Here is a 22178-nt window from a genome sequence, read left to right on the forward strand (position 1 = left end):
TTGATTGGGCAGGGTCACACTCCACACGCGCCTCTTTTATGAAATTACTTGGAAAAAAAACTTGAAAAGTTCTGGATGGAGTTACTGCAATTGTTTTATATCTATGTGACTATTGGCATTTAAATGTTTTCTAATTCTAAAAACGGTTAAACTTTATATAAAAACCAAACTATTTCCTTTGAAAGTGTATCGGTTATAACACTAGAAAAAGTGAAACGATACGCACATTGTGCCTGACTTCGATTGGGCCCGCACGGGTTTTCTATTAAAATACACATTACATTTATGCAGAATCAAGTGCATATTCAATAAGAACGTTATATTTAGCCAGGAGCTGCATATAATCAACTTAATTTTTATCGTAAGTACGCAGGCAACAAGAAATGCTTGTAGTGTGCGTAAAAAAAAATTGGGGCCAATAACGGAACTTTTTCTCCTCTACGTCTGTGTGTGTTCTACGCAATTTGCGAGGAAAAATGTTAATACACACAAACATATGGATATCTTTTTTCAAATGCCGGATCATGTTCAGTTCAGAATAATAATACTTTATCGGCTTCCATTGAAAATATGAAAACTGCAGCGTCTGCTGATTTCTGGACGCTGTATTCTGCTGCTCCTGCCGCGACGCCATCGTCTGCAAGTGTTTGTGTGTGCGTTCGCGATCCCGCTTCCGTACAGCTGCGGCGATGGGTAGCGTTTCGTTTCTCTTTAACTGTAGTCTCGCATTTTCTCTTATCTCTGTTTCGTTGTTTTTGCATTCTTCGTTCTTAATTGTTGCTGCTCTTTTTATTTGAAAAAAAGTTTATTGCTGCGGGTGGGTGGTGATGGGCGAGCAATGCATTCCAAAGTACTTGAATCATGCTTAAAACTATTCAAATGCTCTCTCTTTTTCTTCTCCGCAGGTCTGCAGAATTGAGCGTCATAATGCCTTCGTGTAAAGAAGAGATATTTGCAGTAGTATCCTCGGAGGTGCGGGCGCTAATCATTAGTGGGCGCAAGCCACCGGTTCCCTTGAACGACGTTCTCAGGGACTATGCCGAGGTCGTGGGAGAGCCACTTCCATTCCGCCGGTTGGGCTATAGCAGCGCCCAGGCGATGCTGGAGGATACCAGGAACTTCAATTTTCAGATTTACGGAAGCACGGTAAACGATTTTTTTTGGGAACCGCACCAACGGGGTATCACCTACTCTTCATAGCCAACTTTGGCCGCTTGGACACTTGCAAACATACACACACACATACACACGCTCTCTCTCTCTCTCTTGATCGGTCAAGTTATACCCTGTATTCGGTAAATCAAATTAAGTTAGATGTTTGTAACTAAAAGAAGGAGGATTCCATTGTCAGATCCATTGAGTATTTATTTCTGTTTACCAGCAATTACAAACAAAAATAGACATGACCAGATCCAATTTTTAAGGAGGTATGCTCCCTCTTTACTTGAGGTACAGGGTATCGGATAGCCTGTATACTTGCCTGCAGATATTTAGCTGGCTTTCTCTCACCAGCAGCCTGCTGAGCTTGCTCTCTCGCTCAGCTTTCTATTGGTGCTGCAAAGCTTTTGCGAGCGCACCCGCCCGCAGTACCTTTCAACGCGTGCCGAAAGCTACAGCTGCCTCTGACTGCTGCTGCTGCCGCTTGTGTCCACGGGGGCCTGCCGCAAAAGGGGCGACGTGTCAACGTCTTCGTGTTCGTGCTCGACTTCGAAAAGTGTAAACAATGGCATTCTACTTAACTTAGTTTATTTATTTAATTGTTCGCCGTAGCGGAGTGCGCGAGGGGCTGTGGCTGTGTGCTTTGCCTTGCGATTTCTATAGTTGCTGATTAAGCGCTTTTGCAAATGCAGCCGCCCCACACCCCTCGAAAAAGTGTAACACGAAAAGTCAAAAATGCCAGCAATTTAAACTTTTATTTTGCTATGCATATCTTTGGCTTTGTGTGTGTGTGGTGAAAGTGAACGAACGACTGCTATCTCTGTCTGTCTGTCCGTCCGTGCATTACACTTGAATTCTAGAAAAGATGCAGATGCAGTTGCAGACTTCTACTTCCGTTGCATGGGGGTGCGTGGGCTGACACTCGCCACTCTACCCCCAACACACGCATTGCACTTCTTTCCGACCAAATCAATAATTCCGAGTGCAACAAAAATGAGAGCATCATTTAGTAAATTAATGCAAAATACCCATTATATATATACACATATATGAATGTATGTATGTATTTACTGACAAGCTTTCTCTGCATATCAACTATATGCAATTTGCCATATCACGTCTGGGGCCCCTACCCTACACACATATTGCTTAATGGAGCGCTCCGACCCTATAAAGACCGAAAGACGATTACAGCAATGAACAACAGCCCGCATTAAATGAATCATTTGGCTGAGCAATCAAAAATCAACATAGGAAGGCTCCGATTTCTAAACCAGACACCGCGGCACTTGGGCTAACACTGAAATCTTGGGAGGGGGAAAAGTAGCTGGAGCTGCAGCAGTTTTATTGGGTTTCAGTTACCCAAACTGGGAGCTCGCCAAGCGGAAACTTCATGGCGAAAGACTTTCCCTAGTCGCAATAATTCGATCTATTTGGAATGCCAGAATAACCATCTTTCTTTGCAGGTCTGCATCACTGCCAAGTACAGCGAGAAATCGGACCACATTGCGTCTATGGTGCGCCAGCAGAAGCCTTCCAAATCCAGAGCCTACTCAAGGCCGACCCCACAGCCAGGAACTTTCAAAAAAGCTGCAACCAACTTCCATCAACAAAGGTATCCGCAGCAGAATTACCAGTGTCAGCTGCATATTCAGCAAAGGAATCAACAGCAGCAGAATAGCCAGTATCAGCAGCATCTTCAGCAAAGGAATCAACAGCAGCAGCAGAATCTTCAGCAAAGGATCCAATTGCAACAGCAGCAGCATAGGAATCAACTACAACAGCAGCAGCAGCAGCAAAAGAATCTAGTACAACAGCAACTGCAAAGGAATCAACAGCAACAGCAGCAGCAAAAGAATCAACCGCAACTGCAGCAGCAGCAAAAACTTCAACAACAGCAAACCTGGGAGGTAGAGCAGCAGAAGCAAAAGTTGCTGATTCAGAAGCTGCAGGAGGAGATTAATTCTTGTCGCAAGCAGACAGGGGAGCAGCTTCGCCAGCTGAAAGAGATCAAGGAGCAGGACGAGAAGAAACTCAAGGAGCAGGAACAGGTCATAAAGAAGCTGGAGAAAGATCGAGAGCATTTCAAACAGAAGGCCGAGGCCAAAGCGCTTCTCGACAAAAAGCAGGAGAACGTCGCTCCGAAAATCGAAAATTCTGGACACAAAACGCCCAGCACGCCGCTTCTGGTCAAAGATAACAAGCAGCATCAGGAAGAGGACAAGGATACCAAAAAAATCAAAGAACTGGACAAAGTCGCAGCGAAAATCGGAATCGGAAATTTAAGACCAAGCAACAAGCAGGTGCTGGCCAAAGACAAGCAGCACCGTTCGAAAGAAGACTTGCACGTTGAACGCGCTAATATTTGCGACATGAATGGCCATAGCACTAGCAACGGTCATGGCAGGGCCATGGCGGGGAAGCCTCCTCAACGGCCCATACTGGGCAACGGTGCCCCGCATCGTGGAGGTGGACCAGGGGCTGCGTTTGATACGTCCAAAAATCGCGGACTGCAGCAGCGAACCTCTGTGAACGATAGACTGAAGCAACAACAACAGCAGCAGCAGCCAGCAGCAAATCAACCGAAACTACCAGCGACTGCCCCAGCGCTGATGACTCCTCCTGATACGCCAGAAGTTCCCTCGAAAAAGGCCAATCAGAGAGCATTGCGGACACCTGCGAAATCGCAGGATACGCCCAAGTTCGAGTTCAAATCGGATGCGGCCCAAGATCCCATGGCCGCGTTGAAGGCGTACTGCGAGTTCAAAGAATTGGAGGAGCCCTCGTACCGCATCTTCAACAGTCGGCCCCATCTGAACTGCTCGGTGAGGGTCGGCGCCTTTGTCTACAGCTGCTATCCCAAGGAGTTTGCTGACGAGTCGACGGCCTACAGGGAGACTGCCTGGATCGCCATTCAAAAGATTACGGAGGCAGAGTCGCGCCAACCGCTCACCATTTGCACCCTGACGGATCACGAGTTCATTGACGGCCTGTACCAGGAGCTGCGGCAGTATCCCAACGGCATAATGGGCCACAAGCTTGAGGAGTGGTATGAACGGACCTTCCACCACCACCTGCCCAGCCACTGGCACGATCTGGTTGTGGAGTCGAGCAAGATCCGCATGGAGCATACCGTCTCGTCCCTCATTCTGTTGGCCAATGATCCCGCCTCTCCGAAGCCGAGGAGAGCAACAGTCCAGCGGCCCGAAATGCCCGAGCTTCGGCTGCCGTGGATGAGCGAGGCGGACCACAGCTTGGAGCGACACCACGACTGGAGCATGTACATCACGCATTGCGACTCCACCAAACTGGTCTGGGCCCGCCTAATCGATCAGATATCCAGCCTAGAGGCGCTGTCGGTGAACCTGAACAGGCACGTGGCGGTGCGTACACCGATTACGGAGCCCCACGAGCAGGATATGTATCTGGTGGAAGTCACCGAGGGCTGGAGTCGTGTGCGAGTGCTCTCCGTGGACGCGAAGCAGCGAACCTGCCGCTGCCACTTTGTCGACTTTGGGGACGTGGCCTCGTTTGAGTTTGAAGATCTGGTCGTGTGTCCGGCCCAGTTCCTGGTGCTGCCCGCACAGGCCATCTGCCTGGGCATGTATGCGCTGGAAAAGTTGGCGGATCACCCGCACGCCCAGGCCGTGCTCCTTAAAGAGCTCGCCGGCCAGCGGGTGGTGGCTCGCATCCTCACCACCGAGAAGCAGTTCATCGACTTGGGCGGCTGTGCCCAGGGCGTTTGGCAGGATGGCATGCGAAGCGCCTGCCTGGTGGGCACTCTGTACGACACCTCCACGGCGGACGACATTCACCTCAACGATCTAGTGGCCAACGAGATCAACCGCAACACGCCGGCGCCCATACTGAGTCCGGACCAGAAGTCCAATCCGGTGCTCATCTCCCACATCAACGATGGCGGCGACCTCACTGTGCTGCTCCGCAACGAGGATCTAAGGTTTGTGGAGCGCAGCATTGCCACCACAGTGGCTGACATCGGGGAGCAGCATCGCGTCACCCACTTGGACCTGCTGCACGATCGCCTGGTGTTTGTCTGCGACGAGTCAGTCGATGGCCTGAAGCAGTGGTACCGAGGCATGCTCACCGCCAAGCCAAAGAATGCCGATGAGGAGACCTTCGATGTTTACTACGTCGACGACGGACGCCTGCGCAAGACGCACATTTCGAACATCTATCGACTGGAGGCCAACAATCTGGCGCTGGCCGGCTATCCGCCGCTGGCGCTGCGCGTCCGCCTCCACGACGTTCCCGATATCGTGGGAGACATGCTTGGGCGCCTTCGCGGACTGATGCCGCCCCGCAGCGAGGCTATCGTGAGTGTCCTATGCCCCCCAACCCACTAATTAAATAAGAATATTTACTAAATAATTTGCATGCATTCACAGGTCAAGGTGATGGAGGGTGCGAGCAGTGACCAGCTGCCGATGGTCAACGTTTACGTGCGCGGCCAGGATGCCAATGCCATGTACATGTGCGTGAACAGCGCCATCCAGATGGAGTTTGAAATGCAGAGGTGAGTGCCCTCCGTGCTTTTAGCTCTGCATTACGATCACCATACTCATGCTCCCACACTCACTGGCACACACCAACCACCACCCACCCACTAATTGGAATCAAGCTCCCCATAACCATAACCATATACCATATCTGATCTCTTCTCCCCCATGTTCATCCCCAAAATAATGCATTCTCTATTAGTGCTTTCGATAAACTGGAAATGAAATGATACGCTATCGCTAACCCCCACCATTCACGATCAACGTCAATAATAAATAAATAAATGTTCAGCAAATAAACTTCGATATTGTAAGATAACTAAACTCTAAGAGCTCCATTCGCATCTCTGTATATAAAACCAAAAAATATATACTCGTATTCGTACTCGTATGCGTACCACTAAGAAAACAAAAACATCACAATAATTAAGCTGCTGCTGCGTAACAACTACCCGATAAGTCCTCGACCGTTTCTCATACCTAATCCTCAATACTGTCCCACACCGCCACTTCCTCCACCTTCCCCGTCGTCCTGCCCACACAGAAGCACGCGTCCGCAGACCTACGACGATGGCGGTCTGCGCTTCAATCCCAATGGACAGCTGCAGCGACGCAACAGCTTCGGCTCTGTGGTGTCCAGCCACAGCAGCGGCAGTCTCAGCTTCAGCGATCATGTCCTTCCCGTCACCCCACCAGTGACGCCCTTGCGAGTGTCGTCGTCGCCCACAATCAAAGAGTACGAGGCCATACCGGCTGTGGGCGCCTACTTCGAGGTGCGCATTGGCCTCTCCATCAATCCCGGACACTTTGCGGTGAGTCGAACCCAGGCGATCAATGCCATCCATAATTAACTCTGCTCTAAAACTCTGTTCCAGGTGCAACCCTACAAGTGCTACAATCAGTTGCAGCACTTGATGAAGGATCTGCAGGCACATTGCAAGGGAGCGACGGCACAGGGCGTGCAATCTTCCCTATTGGCCATAGGAGAGGCATATGCTGCTCCAGACAGCGATGGCATCTACCATCGGTAAGACAGGGGAGATCAGGGAGATCAGACAGACCAGACCAGAACAGTAGCTAACAGCCAATCCTCCTCTTGCAGTGTTATTATTCGCAAGATTTACGACGAGATTATACATGTGCGCTTCGTGGACGTGGGCGACGACGGTGTGGTGGCCTGTGATCAACTGAAGAAGCTTCCGCCGGCCTTGGCCGAGCTGCCCAGGATGGCCATACCAGCTCAATTATATGGTGGGTCTGGGTCGTCGCTATCGATTATCGTAACTTAACCAATGATATAACTGTGCCATCCCACTGTCATCCCCATCAGGCATCCAACTGGCAGACGTTCTCTGGACTCAGGAGAACTGTGTGCGCTTCAGGAAGCTAACGCTGGGTCAAAAGTTTATCGGGATGGTGCGGCGTCTGAGCAGGTTGAAGGATGACACGCGAGTGCTGTGCCTGGAGCTGATCGACGTCTCCACGCCGCAGGACATAAAGCTGCACGAGATTCTCATCAGCGAGAAGCACGCGCAGCCAGAGTCGTAGGTCAGAAATGGAAGAAAAATCGAAGACGAACCGAAGAACGATTTTAATTTGAGTTTGAACTTGTTCACGTTTATGTTTGCTTAATTGTAGCCTTAGGATTAGGTGTAATTAATGCATAATTTATTAAGACGATACATTCCCCGACACGGGAACGGTTACTCTGTACTGCTCGGAAACGCAACAAAATATACAAATTATGATTTTAGCTACTTCCGTTCGACGTCTATCGGGAGAAGGGATGCACTTGGTTGGCCGCCTTGATGTTGGTCTTCACGGCCGATGGGGCCTTGCCCAGCTGCTGCTGCACGTTGCCGGGACTCATGGCAGGACCGCCCATGGGCGAGGAGGCGCGAATCGAGGGTGGGACCATCATGCCAGGTCCAGGGCCGTAGTTGGTCATCTTCAGACCCTTGCCCATGCCCACCGCTGCCACGAGGAGCTGGGTGTCGGCCATACTGCTGGTCTGTTGGATGCCGGTGCGCGAGGAGGACTCGATCTCCCACTCCTCGCGCGCCTTGCTGACCATGTCCAGGACGTGAGAGACAACCTTGTTGTACTGGGTGACCTGCTTCATGGCCGCATCGTTGGTGAGATTGGCGGCTTTCTGTTCGTTCGCCTGCATCTTCTGCTCGGTGAGAGGATCGGGACGCGTTCGCAGATAGTCGGGCACAATGTCGTGCGAGAAGACCGGCACGCGTCCCTCGGTGATGCCTATTAACGTCTCGTCGCGATCCATGGACACCAGTAGCGGCAGGACTGTGCGGTTCCTTAGCGGTGGACACTGCTCCTTGGCCAGGATTTTCGTTAGTCCCGTCAAATGGCTGGAAATTATGGCGAAATTGTCCAGAAACGTTGGCCAGTTGATTGTCTCGAATTCCATCTCCAGTTTCTGGATCATGGCCAGCACCGCCAGCTTCAAGTCGTTCAGGCGCTGCAGGACGGCGTCCAGCGTCATCTCAAAGTGCTTTTCCTCGCGCTGCATTTTCGTTTTTTATATTAAATTTTTTGAATTGCAAAAATTATTTTTAATAAAACACCCGCCAGTGCGACCATGCGCAGATGAAAACAGCTGTTGAATTAAATACCATATCTGGTATTTTCCTAGTGCACTCTGGGTATTTTCGCTCTTGCGGCATACGGTCTGACAAACATGGCCGTCGTGTTGCTGCTGTGAAAGAAAAACTGAACGCCGTGTTTTTTCATTTGCAACCAAAACCACACGAGAACTCTTTAAGCGTGCACGCAAAACGTATCAAAATGTAAGCAATCTAGTCTAGTGACTGTTACTATCGTTTTACACAATCGCTAATGCCTACAAACGGTAATACGCAACGGGATAAATTACTTTTGCCGTCGTCGTTGGGTGTCTCACACTCGCTGTCTCGCTCACACTCGTTCGCTGTTGCTGACAAAGCAAATACATACGTGACGGGGCGTGTATATGTGTGTGCTGTTTGTGTGTTCAAGCTGGCCAGAAGCTGAAAAGTGAAAATTTGTGTGTATGCGTGGATGACACGATCAAAAGCCGGTCGGTGCTCCCGATCCTCGAGCACTCTCGATCCTGCTCCTACTCTTGCGCCGAACTGTATAATAACTCGCCCCACATGCATACGTCGTCCTACGCCCCCGCTGGCCATGCGCTTGGCCCGACGCGACGCGGCATGGGCTGAAGTTGATCGCGTATCGTCCCCTCCCCGCGATCGCAGACTCTCCGGAAAGTGTACGGAATGCGGGAATACTGGAATACGTGAATTCGAATTCTCTGCGTTTTCAGCCCAGCTCAGCCATCTGGAAGCTGACCCACCCCACGCCGCGCAAGCGTTCGTGTTCGTGCCCACACACCGGTCGTGTTTTTGTACTCTCTCTCTCTTGCTGTTTCTCTCTTCTTTCTCTACCTCATTGTTGATATTGTTGTTGTTGTACGCCATTTCTAATGCCTCTCTTTCATGTTTTTTTAATACAAATTGTAATATATTTGCAGCTTTTTGTGTATGTTTTCTGAATAAGTATCATGCCAAAATGAAATGGTAAAGTGTTGCCGCGTTCGCATAACCGATTACGAATAAAATACATATACATATATACTCTATACCTATCAACATATATACGTGCGCGATTGTTGATAGAAAAGAAAAGAGAGCTAGAGCGATATCGATATCGAAGCGATTCAGCCCGCGATGGCGTCGCGCAGGCGCGCCGATTTGAATCCCAAACTGCACATGGACAGGCAGCCGACAGCTGCCCGCATAACAGGTACCTCCCAAACCAAATAATCACAGATAGAGAGTCTTGGTAATCCGGGGGAAGTGTTATCCCTCTCTGTTATGATGTGGCCCTAAAACGGCGCCATAAAGAAGGGATGCGACTCTCACTAAAGCCGACGGATCGAGTACACCTCGCGAAAACTGGATTTCTAACCGCCTGCCCTTGCACCATTACAGATCCCTCTCTGCCTGCCGGCAAGCGACGCGAGATCGACAACGTCATGAAGAAGGCTCGGGCCAACACCACCAACGACTACTGGGACAAGAAGCTGATCGAGGCCGAGGAGAAGGACCCCAATCGCTGGCGTCATACCGGCTACAAGAAAATGTACATCCAGGGCGAGAGCAGCTCCGGGGACAGTGATCGCGAGCCGCATGGCGTGCCCCGTCCCGGGGAGGGAGCACCACCACCCTATGGCCGCTATCCGCCCGGAGGTGGCCCTCCAGGTCCACCGCCGCGCTTTGGCCGATCCCGCTCGCCCCATTCACGCAGTCGTTCCGGCCTGCGAAAGTCGCCGCCGTTGTCGCCCCCACCGCGTCGTCGGTCTCCGCCGCCGCCCATGCACGGCATGGATCGTCGCGGCGGTCCGCGATCCCCTCCCATGCCGCGCTCTCCGAACGATGCCATGATGCGTCGTCCCGGCAATGGCCACGGTCGGCCCCGATCCCCGCCCGAACCGAGCTCCGGCTCCTCGTCCTTGCGCCGCAAGCCAAACGCGTCGCGTTCCCCCTTGGGCCGCCGTCGCTCGCCACCGTTGCCCCCTCCATCGTCGGCGGGACTGGACAAGCGCGGTGCGGGACACATTCTACCGCGTTCTAAGCGTCCCCCGTCGCCACCGCCAAGGGTAAGTCATGTCCTCCACCAATTTTCCCGATCCCAGTCATTAATCTGTATCCATTCTGCAGCACTCGATGCGTTCGCGTTCCAACAGCTCAATGAGCAGCAGCTCCGACGATTCGTGCTCCCTCTGCTCGCCCAGTCATCGCCATAGATCTCGGTAAGCAATCCGCCTGACCTTGTGCTTCCATTGATACTGATTGCCCATTGATTCTTCCCCAAACAGATCCCGTGGTCCGCGTTCCCCTCCGCCAAAGCCGCGTGGCCATTATCGTGCCGGAGGTCCGCCTATCCCGCCGCCGGATGCACATGGCCGCGTCCATGGTCGTCCCAGCAGTCCACCGCCGGTGCGTGGAGGCGTAAGCGGTTCGGTATCCGCCATCGACAAGTATCGGGACGCCAAAATGCGTCACCTCGCACACGAACGCGGCGCCACGTCGGAGGCGCACATGAAAGTCGCTCGCTCGTCGCGTCACTCTCCGCCGCCGGAAGATCCGCGTCTCAAGCACCGTCCGCCAGAGCCACCAGAGCCGGCAGCAACGGCTGCTGCGGCCTCCACAGCTCCGCAGGCCAAGAAGAAGAAAAAGGAGAAGGAGGTGAGTGTCGGAGTAGCCCCTACAAATACAAATCACGATTCCAATCATTGAATCATTCCCTCTGTTCACAGCAGGTGAGGCCACGCATCAAGATCGAGGGTGAGAAACGTAAAAAGCCAGGGGCGCCCAGTGGCAGTGGAGCGAATGCAAACTCCTCGTCCGGCTCGGACGATTCGGGTGACTCGGACAGCGATGAGGTGCCCTCGCTGCCGACGTTTTCGGCCACGACGCGGCTGACGCTATCGGAGCGCTTCGGGAAAATGGCGCAGTGGAGCATCGATCGCAGTAACATGGAGAATATGCGCATCACCAAAGATTCCGCGGGTGGTGCCCTCAAAGTGATGATCGAGGAGGGTCTCGAATCGCCGCCGCGTCGCTATTCGTATTCGCCGGCGCCGGCCGGACATTTTCCGGAGGAGTTGGCGACCACAGCACCGTCGGGCATGCTGTCGTGGGACGATGTGCGCGTCCGTTACGAGTACTACAAGAGTCGTGGCTACCTAAGGGACCTTGATCTGAAGGTAAATGTGGTGCATTTCCATACTCCATGAGGCAGAATCTGTATCTGTGCTTTCTCTCTCTTCCGCAGGATTACATCAAGTGGGAGGAATGGTGGTATAAATATCAGGAGTGGCTGAAGCAGGAGCGCTACTATGAGTACTGGGATCGTAGTCAGCAATTGCGACGACGGCGCAAGAAGCTGCCGGTCACTCAGCGTCTCAACTGAGAAACATACACCCCAACTCCAACCCCACCCCATACCGCAGTGTCCCAATCCTGTAGTTGCCCTTTCCCATCATCCCTCCCCCTAATCAGATCATCCTCGCTTACCAATTAATCCATTATCATTCTTGAATTGAAATGAATTTCTTTATTTTAATTTATCATTTATTACATTATTAATTCCCGCCGCCTTTTACCTGCCCTTTGCCCTTTACCCCCCCTTTACCTTTTTGTACATTGAAAATGTACGAAAATGCATTTGTCAGCTCACGTATTTGATAACTAAATAACAATATGCATAAACCGCGCGACCCGAGCGACGAGCCGCGCGGCTGTTATATAAGGATTACATTAACAAGATTGAAGATTGTAAGTTGTGTTGGGACTGTGTGCGCACGGCGACGTGTGCGGCACACAGATCCCGCAAAGGCAAATGTAAACACGCATTAAATAAACCATTTCAAAACGGAAAAACGAAGATGGGAAAGTTTTCATCTATCTATCATATAGATAAATAAATGTAGGAGGTACTCTCTATTTGGATTGGATTTTATGCTGACAACGTAGCTAGTTCCTGCGAGCTCGTCGCTTTGGTATCACCACCGCCACAGGTGGACCAATCGTAGAGGCAGCTTCGCCATTGGTGCCCGGAAGACCTGCGGTGGCAGCGCTGGGCTGTGACGTTCTATCGCGTCTTGGAAGTGGCTCGGCTGGTGGATGATAAACAGCCGCTGCAACAGCTGATATATTAAAGTTAGCGTCTATGTATCGTTCTACACTAATTTCAAGGCTCACCATCACCGCCAGTTCCGCCATCAGCTGCGGCCTGCGGTCCGCCAGCCACACCGGCAACTTCAGCTGGACGATATGGCAACGGATTTTCCTGAGAGGCATGTTGTGCGCGGAGCCGTCTCTGTTCCCGATCAATTGATAGCAGGCTCGCGAGTAGGTTGCGGCTATAAAATAATGCGGCGTTTTGCTGGTGGCCATTTTCTGCCGGACTGTGTCTGCGGTCTGCATGTTCTACAATCGCTCGCTGGGTGCTTCGAATGGCAGCAGCCAGTATATCAGTCGCTGGTGAGACGCCTGGAATGGCAACAGCAGCTACTGCATTCGGCAACCGTGGAGCATGGCCGAAATCACCTAATGCTGCAACGCGTCTCGGTTGTGCCCCACGAGGTGGAAGGCATCGCTCACAAAAACGGTAGTCCCCAGTTGCTGTCCGCACCGCTCGTTCGCCGCACTGCAGACAATGCCGCCAATAAAATGGGCTGCTACGGCGAAGCCACTGTGAACGTGGTGCACCAAACGGTCGTTGCAGCAGTGCCGCAGGGGCAGCATCTGGAGATCGTTGGGCACCATAATTGCGAGGAGGAATTAGTGGAGCCGGGTGCGAATGTTCACCAATTAAGTTTCGGCCGTTTGAAGGTCCATCAGCCTGGGGTGGCATAGGTGGTGGTGCTGCTGGTGCAGCGCGTTCGGGTGCAAATGGTAGAATTTCTCGTTCGTATTCTGCAGGGCGTCCACCAGCAGGCAAGAGGGCAGGAGCTGCTGCGGCGAGCTCAGCATCTGTGGAGCAAATCAAGAATCGAATTGTTTCTACAAATAAAATACATATACATATGCATACCAGGCAATCTGATGCGTGGTAGTTGTGGCTGCTCGATCATGGGCTCAACTGGCACGTCGTTCCCCAATGCTGCCAATGGCACATTTTCCTGCGTGTGATTAATAATAATAACGCTGTAAAGTAGAAAAAAGTATCGACATTAAGTTCTTTCGTACTCAAGTATGTATGCGAAGCTGCAAGAGCTGCCTGAAAATATGGAGTATGAGCATTTATTCAACCGACTTGTGTCTCACGCACCAGATATTGAGAATTACAAATAAAAGACGGAAAGGGAAATTTAATTATGCCAAAAAACAGAAGAGAGTAGTGAATAGCAGCAAGGCGGCGTGACTCGGGTTTTGCTACATTTTTTTTTAGAAATATTTTCATTTTTACAAGCGTGGCTCAAGCCACTCACAGCCAAATCTGCACAAATGTTAAGCATGCATGGCACATATTAAATATCATATTTACCATGGGTTATTCTCGCCTAAACTTATGGTTATTTCCATTCTGATGTTAATATTTATCTCACAGCACAAAAAATACTCCGCTTTGCAGCCAGGCGGAATTAAGGTTTGTCTGCCTAAATATTGAAAGCTGTCAGACGAAAGCGCCATATTAAAAAATCTGTCAGACGCTTGCTAGGGTTGCGAATTTTTAGATCCACCAGCGATAGTTGGTGGATATCAGGATGAGTTTAACAGTGGATCAAGCAAGCAACCAAAGAAGTCACGATAGCAGCCCACAGAAACCTCAAACGCGGAAAATTTGATAAGAAAAAATAATTTGAAAATAAATTTTTGCGTGTTTTGGGTCTAGTAACCTTTGTTCGGCTTTCCTGTCTGTGAAAACGCCGCCACGAGTCAGGCAGCAGTTCAAAAATCATTCTCATTTTCAACTTTGTGCCGAGCACATCTCCCAAGTCAAATAAAATACAAGTAAGCAAATAAAAAAAAAAAAACAGTTTTAAAATTTAAATATTATTTGTGAAAGTTTTGTGCGGAAAAATTAACGAAAATTACGTAACAAAATTTAATTGAGTTTAATTTAAATAAATTTAATTATTTGTGATGGTTTTGCTGTTTTTTAAATTTGTCATATTAATTTACATTTTTTAATATTTTTTTCTTTTGCAGAGCTGCCTTAATCGATAACAACCGAATCTTTGATCATGTTTAAGTTCAATGCGTTGCTGGTCTTCTGGTGTAAGTATGGGGCTGCCAGGGCTGTTCTCCATAAGCGAAACTAACATTGTGGTATGTGTGGGTTCAGGTGCCGTGATGATAATGCAGCCTTCGATGGGCGAGGGCCTGCGCGTTAAGCGCTCGCATTCCCCTGCCCCCCCGGCTGTGGATGCGATCACTGCCAAAGCTGTGGCAACCACTTTGGCCACAGCGGTGACAAGTCAAGCAACAAGCAGCGGCACAGCTGCAGGAACCGCCAAAGCTGTGGCAACAGGTGCCAACACAACCAATCCTCCAGCTGTGGTCACTGCAGGCCCCACAGTCGCCACCACCACCACTGAGACAGCTACCAACTCAACCGAATCCAGCTTGGGGCCAAGACTGGTCGGGGACTTACTGTCCGCCTTGCAGCACGCCAGGCGCCGCCTATCGCTGATGAATGACGAACTAACTCGCAACAAACGCAGCCACGCTTCGACCGGGGTTCCTCCAGGTACAGCCGCCAGGGCTGCTCCTCTGTCCCTGCAGCCCCTTGGCCTGCTATCGCTGATGAATAACGCCCCAATTGCTCGCCGCTACCACGCTGCGCCACGTACCGCCTCGTCGGCTCCTCTGTCCTCGCCCTTTGGCGGTTACTACAGCAAGACGATCTTGCCGGATGGCAATACCGAGATGGAGGAGTTCGAGCTGGTGTCCCCCAACCTGATGACCGAGATGACTGATAACGGAGTGCAGCAGGAGCTCGACTTTGCACCGAAAATGATGCTCGGCCACATTATGGCTCCGGCCAAGTACCATCAGCAGTACAAGTCGTCGCCCGCTCTGCCCCCCATGTTGGACATGTTTCAACAGCTGCTGCAGTCCAACCCCACAATGGAGCAGTCGCCACTGTTTCAGTTCATCAATCGAGCCGAGGATATGACGCTGCAGAACATTCCCAAGGTTATCGACCATATCCTGGTGGATGGTTTGGGGCTCGAGATTGATGACCAACTGGATGAGGACACAAACGCCAAGGACAACGAGAACAAGGATAAGGACAAGAAGGATGGAAAGAGCAAGCTACTCGATGTCTCCAAGAAGGACGAACTGAAGAATGGAAAACCCAACCAGGGGGAGAACGAAATCGTCATCAGCTGTCCCGTCCGTCATGAGCAGCACGCCAATCGCAATGGCAAAATGGTTGACGACGACATCGTCCTCGTCGACCAGTGCCATGTCGTATAGGTGTCTCTATAGCGTACAGGATATTTAGTTAGGTTTTTAGGTAGCTAATAATTCGATTTGTGCTGCTTTGGCATGCATCCAAATTTATAGTTTTTTTTTTAGCATTTTGTTTTAGTTGGTTTAAGCTGGGCTGTGTGTGTGCCCTTCTTAGTTTAGTTTAGGGAATTGCGTCAGGTGTCGAAATTGTTTAAATAATTTTCCGTTTGTTTTCGGTTTTTTGTATCAAAACTTTTGAATGCCAAAAAAAAAGATTATCTTTTATAAAAGAATTTAGTGTATAGGAAACAAAAAAAATAAAGAAAACTTACGCATTCAAATTGCAAACTGATTTTGGCAAGAAACAATCATAAGCGAAAATTGATTTCAGTTAATGAAAATTAATTCGAAATTCAATTTGAATATCACGCCTGAATCTTGCTGCTTCCATGGTGATGGGCATTTTTCGATAGAAATATATATCGCCACTATCGCTTACAATCACAGGCTTAGATTTAGTGTCGCCATCTATGTGTGGGAAATTTACAGCTTCGCTCATAGTGTCGCTGCTGGACAGGGAGCCAGCAAGCTTTTGTCGGTTAGATTTCAAAACGAAAAGCGTAGCTTTTCCAAGGTCAATTTAGGTTAATTTGCATAAATAAAGCAGTAAATAAGCAGCAGCAGCAAGTAGGAGCAGAAAAAATGGAAAAATCTCACCCATCTGCATGTCAATTCGTGTGATATGCACGCAGCGTTTATTTGACGGCATATAAATTGAAAAATTCCCATAAAAATGTGTAATTATATGACATATTTTCAATTTTCACAAAAGCCAAAGACGCAAGGGACGAGGACGAGGAGTCGTGCGCTCCGGTAAAAGGGAAACCGGAGGCTGGAGGCTTTTGCCTGCCACTGACACGTAGAAGATTGTGCCCCTGCCACCGTGCTTCTTGGCTGTGATTTCCGCTGCACAAATTAGCTGTTTTTCTGAGGCGTCTGAGGTAGCTGATAATCTGATTAGGCACGGCATGAGGGAGGGGGAGGGTTGGGGAATCGCTTAATGCTAATGTGCCGATGCAAAGCCACGACCTGGCTAATTGAGGGTTGGCGTTGGGGGCTGATGGGCGCATCCAATAGGTGGGTGGGAAACCAATAGGTTATCTATTGAAAGGTTCTTTAATCTCACAGAACTCTAACCCCAATCTCTAGTATCGACAAGCAACCCCCAGAGGGCATGCCCTCGCACAATTAAGCTCGAAATAACAACAGCGCTAAGCAGGCTTTAAGTCCCACCCCCACCCCACCCGACCACTGCAGAAAGGGTGGGCGGGATGACGGGGGAGTCTGAAGTAAAACTTGAGGAGAAGTCACGTCTAATTACACACATCTTGGAGCAGCTTTTTGACCTGGTCTTGCTGACTTGTCGACTTGCTGCTGGAGCTGTTGGAGCTGTTGGTCGGACTCTTTTACTAAATTGGTTTTAAAAGCCACAGGGGCTGGGCTACGTACGTACGAGCCATGGATACGAGAGCATGAAACTGGCGATGAGAGCGCGTGAGAACGTGAGCAATTATTACGGTTAAGTGGAGGAGGGGAGAGCGAGCAAGCCCTCGCGGCGAAGGCGGCAACCCAACAGAGGAGGGGTACATAATCCCTTTATAATCCACACACACAATGCCATTATGTGCTGAAAATTACGAAATAAGTGTCACGAATCAACAACAACAAAAGCAACCACAGCAAAAGAAAGCCGCCAGCCGACAGCCCACTGACAAACGAACAAAAGAGGCGACACACAGGATCAGACATGACTGTGGAAAATGGTTAGCAACAGAAGCAAATAATTCGATCCACACCGATCCAATTTCAGCAATTTTAAAGCAAGCGCCGAACAAAAATTGATTGATATCTGATTGAACAGGATCGACGGTGGAGGGGGGAAGCAAAGGTACGGGCAAGCTGCTGCTGGACCCCTGGCAGCCTTTGGCAGACAATCACGCACAAAGAGCTGAAAAGGAGGTGGCTGCTGGGGGGGTGCTGGTGGCTGCTGGTGGCTGCTGCTGGGCTGATGGGTAACGTGGAACGTGAATGTGAATGTGAACGGGACTTGTGAATTAACAATTCCTTTCAATTAAGTGCGCAACCGACAAAAAGTCGATGGGTGGGCAGCAAAAAGAGAGTGGCGCCACACACCGAAGGGGCGGGTAAAGGAAAAGGAAAAGGGCAGACGCGGGCAACGATATTTTCGTTTCAATAAAAATCAGCAGCAGGGCCAACACAGCAAATGAAAATGTTGCAGCAGTACACAGCTACAGTGGAGATTCGCCAAAGGGTACAAAGTAAATGGGAATAATTCTAAAATACTTGGAAAACTATAATAATTATTATAATAATTATTATTATAATTAATATAATATATTATATATATATATTAATATAATTATATATTATATATTATACTTTTACTTTTCAGTTTGTGGAATGTTTTTTCCTTTTTCTACAACATTAACTACCGGAAAGCATCCTTGATGGGTTCGTATTTTGCAGGATAACCTTTTAGGGTTCGTTTTCTTAAATCTTGACTCAGAGGCTTTACTGTACCCAACACATGTGTCGGTGGGGGGGTATGTATGTACATAAATAAACGCCGACAGATAACAGACGGCTGGCTGGTTGCACGGGTGGGGGTGCGGCTGGGGTGTTGGGCGTCTCCTCCCGAGTGGGTGGGTGGGTGTACTGTACTGGCTGGCGGCGGGTCTAAAATCAGCAGCAACTGTAACAAGTTTCGTGTTTCTCTTTTGCAATTTCTTCGTTACAGTCAATCAGTTTTGCATGAGCGATTTCTTTACTCGTTTGCGCCAACTCTACAATTTACTTACACACACACACCCATACACCCTTTGGCCTCCGTGTGTGTGTGTGTGTGGGGTGAAGAGAAATGGAATCCAGTGCCGCCTGCCTGGGTGTCTACAATCTGAAACAAAGTTAAAAAGAGTTGACTGTACTCAATGATTTAGAAATGTTTTCGGCCCCCCCCAGGAAACTTTTCTGTTGCTTTATTTGTGAGCTAAAAGTAGCCTTTGAAGGACTGTGGATATCAATAGAGATCATCCTTAAGCAATGGCTACAGCAATATATTGCAGATTGAAGCATTTGGCTACGCTGCTCCCCCCCATTGTAGTCTATAAAGTAGCAACAAATAATTAGCAACAATCAGGCAAACACTCTCTGGGCAATCTTTCGACTCCTGTCGAGCACTTTCTGTAATTAAAATCGAAGCGAAATCAAACAGAAACTGCACCCCAACCACAAAATCGAAAAGGAGAAACTTTCGCACACGTTCAAAGATTTTCACACGCACCTCCGCAGCCGCCAGGGCATGTTGCCACACAGAACATGTGGCAACGTATCCCCTCCCGACCCATTTGGGTCTAGGCATTGTATCCCCCAAAACTCGATGGGGGCTGAGCTTGTCTTTGATTTTGTCTGCAATTCGAATGTGTGCGACGTGATATTTGCTTAATTTTGATACCCACTACGAGGAGAGTAACCAGAGCGAGAGAGAGAGAGTATATCAGGATAGAGGAGAGAGTATTCTGCATGCACCCAACCTAGAATCAACTGGATGCTAGAATATAAAGAACAATAAATGGTAGGCTGCATTTAAAGCTGACTATCAGGTATTTTACAGTCGAAATAAAGTCACTACCAGCACGTTCGACTTATTTCCATCCCTTTCCAGCACTCCCCACCACCATCTCTCGACTCCCCACTTACCCTCTCTGCTAACCACTGGAGTCGATGTTCCCTGGGGGAATTTGGGTTTGGGTTGATTTTGGCTTGCACGAATAATTATTTGTCCATTTTGGGGTCGGGAGTTTGGCTGTTGTTGTTCAGGTAATTTTCCCACAGACACAGACCACAGAAATAGGGGGGCCCTGGGGGGCTCCCCTCTAGACCGAAGCAATTAGAATCGGAATCGGAATCAAACGAAGCAAAGCGGAAACAACACTCTCCCGTACGCAGGTCTCCCGTGCAGGACATGGCAGGACACGCCAGAACCATCGCAAGCGGATATCAGGTAAATGATTCCGTTGGCCAGAAGAGATGTAGATGCGGCAAATGCTTCAGATTCAAGCTAAATGTTCGTTCGGGTTTGTTTGGCAGCTGTGGAAAGCGTTCAGTATGCAGAATATGGGGGTGGTGTGGAGAGGGTGCTGAAGGCATTCTGTTGGCATGGAGTCTCCATTAAGTGTTTGCCTCCCATTGCTATTGTTCACTGCATTTGTTGTGAATTGTTTGCATATTATTTCTGACTTGGAAGATCTGAAAATAATCCTCGAACAGGCAGGTTCCTCCCTTTGTTCGTCAATTCAAGGTTGCTGGGATGCTGCGTACTTCAAAGCTCATTTCATTCCATTCAGAATATTCCGAAAGATTTCATAATTTTATTTACTTGCTCTCAAAGTTATTTTCGTTGTGCATTTAATTTCGAGAATTGTTTACATATTGCGATGCATATTTTATTGGACTTTTTTATTGGGTACTTAATTTTAATCTCATCTCTCTCTCTCTTCTCCATTCCATTCCATTCGTAATCGTACGGCCCCCCCCCCCATGACATTTGTTTGCTCATTTTATTCCATCTTTATTTTATTATTGTAGCAAATTTTGAGAGCCATTCCAGCGAGAGAGAAAAACATAGGGAAAATCTCTCAGCCATAAAGCAGCAGCTCATCTGCCACATGCCACATGCGGAGTGTCTGTCTGTCTGTTTGGTCGGAAAATATATAATTTCATTATGACAGGACAACCGCTCCCCACGCCCCGCTCCCATTTCTGTTCTGCCTGCAGCACATTAACTGTCAACACGGCTCAGGTCTTCGTTCAGCGGCATGGCAGGATAGCGGTTTGCTTTCTTAATCTTTGTACATAATTTGCTGGCAAACTCATGTTATGTAATGCCTGCCTACGCTCCTGCCCCTTAAATGTGTTGGCATGCTCTCACATGGGGCACATTTCCTGCTGAAACTTCCCGCCCAGCTTGAGCGAGAGATCTCTTTGTGGCAGTATTTTGCCAACCAAATGGAGATCAAATTCAACTAAGGAAAAGATTGCCTTTGATTTAAGCTAAAGCTGCTGCTTTCCCTGAAGGGAAACCCACCATCAGCCCATAGGAAAACATGCCCAAAAATAGCTTAAACTTATGTTTTTACTTACTTCACCTCCACCTGTTGTTATTTGTTGATCTTTTAAAGAGTATTTACGGCTTTGTCTGCGTAGAAGTTTGGCTTCTTCTTTTTTTCTGGTTTTTATCTGCGTTTTTTGTCTGAGTTTTCTTTGTTTTGCTTGTTTTTGGTGTGGCCTTGCCTTTATTGTCCCCTCATATGTGTGTGTCCTTCTGGCTGTCTGCCGGCATCTTCCCTTGCAAAGGTGACCTTCTACTCCCTTTGTGCTACAGCGACATGCGACTTGAGCTTCTGGTCCCTGGTCCCTGGTCCCTGAAACATTTCCTTCGTTTCTTACATTCATATTTGTGGCACATTCCTCCGCACTCAATGGACGGGCAAGGAAAACCGAAGGAAAACCACAAGCATGGGGGATTGGCAGTGGGCAGGGGCAGGGGCAGGGCATCGCTTTCAATTGCCAACTTAGCGCTGATTACTTATTCGTCAAAGGCAAGTCCTGGCTGGCAGGCAGGCAGGCCCCACGCAGGCCACAAGGATATCAGTCAAAAGGAGTTGACTCCTCCACACTTTCACTCGGCTTTAGCCCTGTGGTCCTACTCCTCCCCGCTACCCCTCCCCCTGCTTTGGCCAGAGCCACTTAATCTCGCCTCTTTGGTATGCACGGACTGTATTCAAATGAATTCTGATTGAATTCATTGAAGCTCATCAGTAAGGAGCGATTTTTTTTGATCTAAGACACAGCCCTGAATAGGAGCTGCGTGGAGTCGTCCTTCTTGGAGGACGCCTGGGCACATCCTTCAGACATTTATTTTCAGTAATGGAAAAAATGTGTTCTGCAATTTCGCTCATTTTTATACATAAATTTGCGGAGGCAAACCTAAGAGAAATATGCGCAGAGAAAACAGTGAGACAGAGGGACAGAGCAGAAAAAAAGAACAAGAACGCACAAGAAAGTATAATGCTAAAAAGTAAAGTAAATAAAGGATAATGCAGCAAGGATATAAATTACATAAAGCAGCACGAGATGACTGACTAACTGTGGCAGGCCTTGGCTTGGCCGTTCCCTGACGATGCGACTGGTCGGGGGGGATGGGATACGTGGGAGCGACTCCGGAACGTGGCCAGCATTAGCTGTTCAAACAATGGCCAAGGGAGGAGACAGAGGGGGGGGACAGAGCACAGAGTACAGAGAACGCAACGGAACGGAAGTCATGGTGGCGTATTAGAAAATGGTGCGCACAGGAAACGGAAGTGGAAGTATTTTTAATGATTGGTAAATTTTTTGACGGTTCCTCCGCTGTACCCACAGCTTCTCCGCTTGCCCCAAAACGCATCGACACTCTGAA

At 49.1% G+C, this 22178-nt stretch overlaps 4 protein-coding genes across 9 annotated transcripts; 3 read left to right on the forward strand and 1 right to left on the reverse strand.

The window, feature by feature from the left end:
- The first annotated feature begins 42 nt into the window (after nucleotides 1-42).
- Nucleotides 43-7430, forward strand: LOC111081468. Of its 4 annotated transcripts, XM_041592158.1 has the most exons (8): nucleotides 43-361; nucleotides 906-1146; nucleotides 2625-5492; nucleotides 5565-5692; nucleotides 6220-6487; nucleotides 6551-6702; nucleotides 6778-6926; nucleotides 7006-7430. In XM_041592158.1, exons 2-8 carry the CDS (start codon nucleotides 928-930, stop codon nucleotides 7221-7223), a joined length of 4002 nt encoding a protein of 1333 aa, XP_041448092.1. In that variant the 5' UTR covers nucleotides 43-361; nucleotides 906-927; the 3' UTR covers nucleotides 7224-7430. The 4 variants fall into 4 exon arrangements, with proteins under 4 accessions (XP_041448092.1, XP_041448094.1, XP_041448093.1 ...); XM_022377537.2 differs by lacking the exons at nucleotides 43-361; nucleotides 906-1146 and adding an exon at nucleotides 1586-1716; XM_041592160.1 differs by lacking the exons at nucleotides 6220-6487; nucleotides 6551-6702; nucleotides 6778-6926; nucleotides 7006-7430 and adding an exon at nucleotides 5798-6164.
- Nucleotides 7322-8285, reverse strand: LOC111081471 (mediator of RNA polymerase II transcription subunit 8). Its single transcript, XM_022377542.2, has one exon. The coding sequence runs from the start codon at nucleotides 8203-8205 to the stop codon at nucleotides 7447-7449; it is 759 nt and encodes a 252-aa protein (XP_022233234.1). The 5' UTR covers nucleotides 8206-8285; the 3' UTR covers nucleotides 7322-7446.
- Nucleotides 8286-8353: 68 nt separating this feature from the next.
- LOC111081469 (basic salivary proline-rich protein 1) lies at nucleotides 8354-12137 on the forward strand. Of its 3 annotated transcripts, none has more exons than XM_022377539.2 (7): nucleotides 8354-8482; nucleotides 9205-9476; nucleotides 9665-10332; nucleotides 10394-10485; nucleotides 10552-10921; nucleotides 10996-11442; nucleotides 11511-12137. In XM_022377539.2, the coding sequence occupies exons 2-7, from the start codon at nucleotides 9401-9403 to the stop codon at nucleotides 11646-11648; spliced, it is 1791 nt and encodes a 596-aa protein (XP_022233231.2). In that variant the 5' UTR covers nucleotides 8354-8482; nucleotides 9205-9400; the 3' UTR covers nucleotides 11649-12137. The 3 variants fall into 3 exon arrangements, with proteins under 3 accessions (XP_022233231.2, XP_022233230.2, XP_022233232.2); XM_022377538.2 differs by having other exon boundaries at nucleotides 8355-8482; nucleotides 10993-11442; nucleotides 11511-12136; XM_022377540.2 differs by lacking the exon at nucleotides 9205-9476 and having other exon boundaries at nucleotides 8356-8482; nucleotides 10993-11442; nucleotides 11511-12136.
- A 1956-nt stretch (nucleotides 12138-14093) lies between these two features.
- Nucleotides 14094-15948, forward strand: LOC111075558. Its single transcript, XM_022368907.2, has 3 exons — nucleotides 14094-14194; nucleotides 14393-14461; nucleotides 14529-15948. The coding sequence occupies exons 2-3, from the start codon at nucleotides 14428-14430 to the stop codon at nucleotides 15665-15667; spliced, it is 1173 nt and encodes a 390-aa protein (XP_022224599.2). The 5' UTR covers nucleotides 14094-14194; nucleotides 14393-14427; the 3' UTR covers nucleotides 15668-15948.
- Nucleotides 15949-22178: the final 6230 nt, after the last annotated feature.

Source organism: Drosophila obscura, unplaced genomic scaffold (assembly GCF_018151105.1).
Source record: "Drosophila obscura isolate BZ-5 IFL unplaced genomic scaffold, ASM1815110v1 contig_17, whole genome shotgun sequence".
In the NCBI taxonomy this organism is placed as follows: domain Eukaryota; kingdom Metazoa; phylum Arthropoda; class Insecta; order Diptera; family Drosophilidae; genus Drosophila; species Drosophila obscura.

What these genes read in the sequence shown, in the direction of transcription:
- LOC111081469 (XM_022377538.2), top strand. Translation starts at nt 9,401, where the DNA reads ATGGCGTCGCGCAGGCGCGCCGATTTGAATCCCAAACTGCACATGGAC. An exon ending in GACAGCTGCCCGCATAACAG is followed by an intron (nt 9,477 to 9,664) that starts GTACCTCCCAAA and finishes GCACCATTACAG; the next exon opens with ATCCCTCTCTGCCTGCCGGC. An exon ending in CCCCGTCGCCACCGCCAAGG is followed by an intron (nt 10,333 to 10,393) that starts GTAAGTCATGTC and finishes TCCATTCTGCAG; the next exon opens with CACTCGATGCGTTCGCGTTC.
- LOC111075558 (XM_022368907.2), top strand. Translation starts at nt 14,428, where the DNA reads ATGTTTAAGTTCAATGCGTTGCTGGTCTTCTGGT. An exon ending in TGCGTTGCTGGTCTTCTGGT is followed by an intron (nt 14,462 to 14,528) that starts GTAAGTATGGGG and finishes GTGTGGGTTCAG; the next exon opens with GTGCCGTGATGATAATGCAG.
- LOC111081468 (XM_041592158.1), top strand. Translation starts at nt 928, where the DNA reads ATGCCTTCGTGTAAAGAAGAGATATTTGCAGTAGTATCCTCGGAGGTG. An exon ending in TTCAGATTTACGGAAGCACG is followed by an intron (nt 1,147 to 2,624) that starts GTAAACGATTTT and finishes CTTTCTTTGCAG; the next exon opens with GTCTGCATCACTGCCAAGTA. An exon ending in CGCCCCGCAGCGAGGCTATC is followed by an intron (nt 5,493 to 5,564) that starts GTGAGTGTCCTA and finishes ATGCATTCACAG; the next exon opens with GTCAAGGTGATGGAGGGTGC.
- LOC111081471 (XM_022377542.2), bottom strand. Translation starts at nt 8,205, where the DNA reads ATGCAGCGCGAGGAAAAGCACTTTGAGATGACGCTGGACGCCGTCCTG.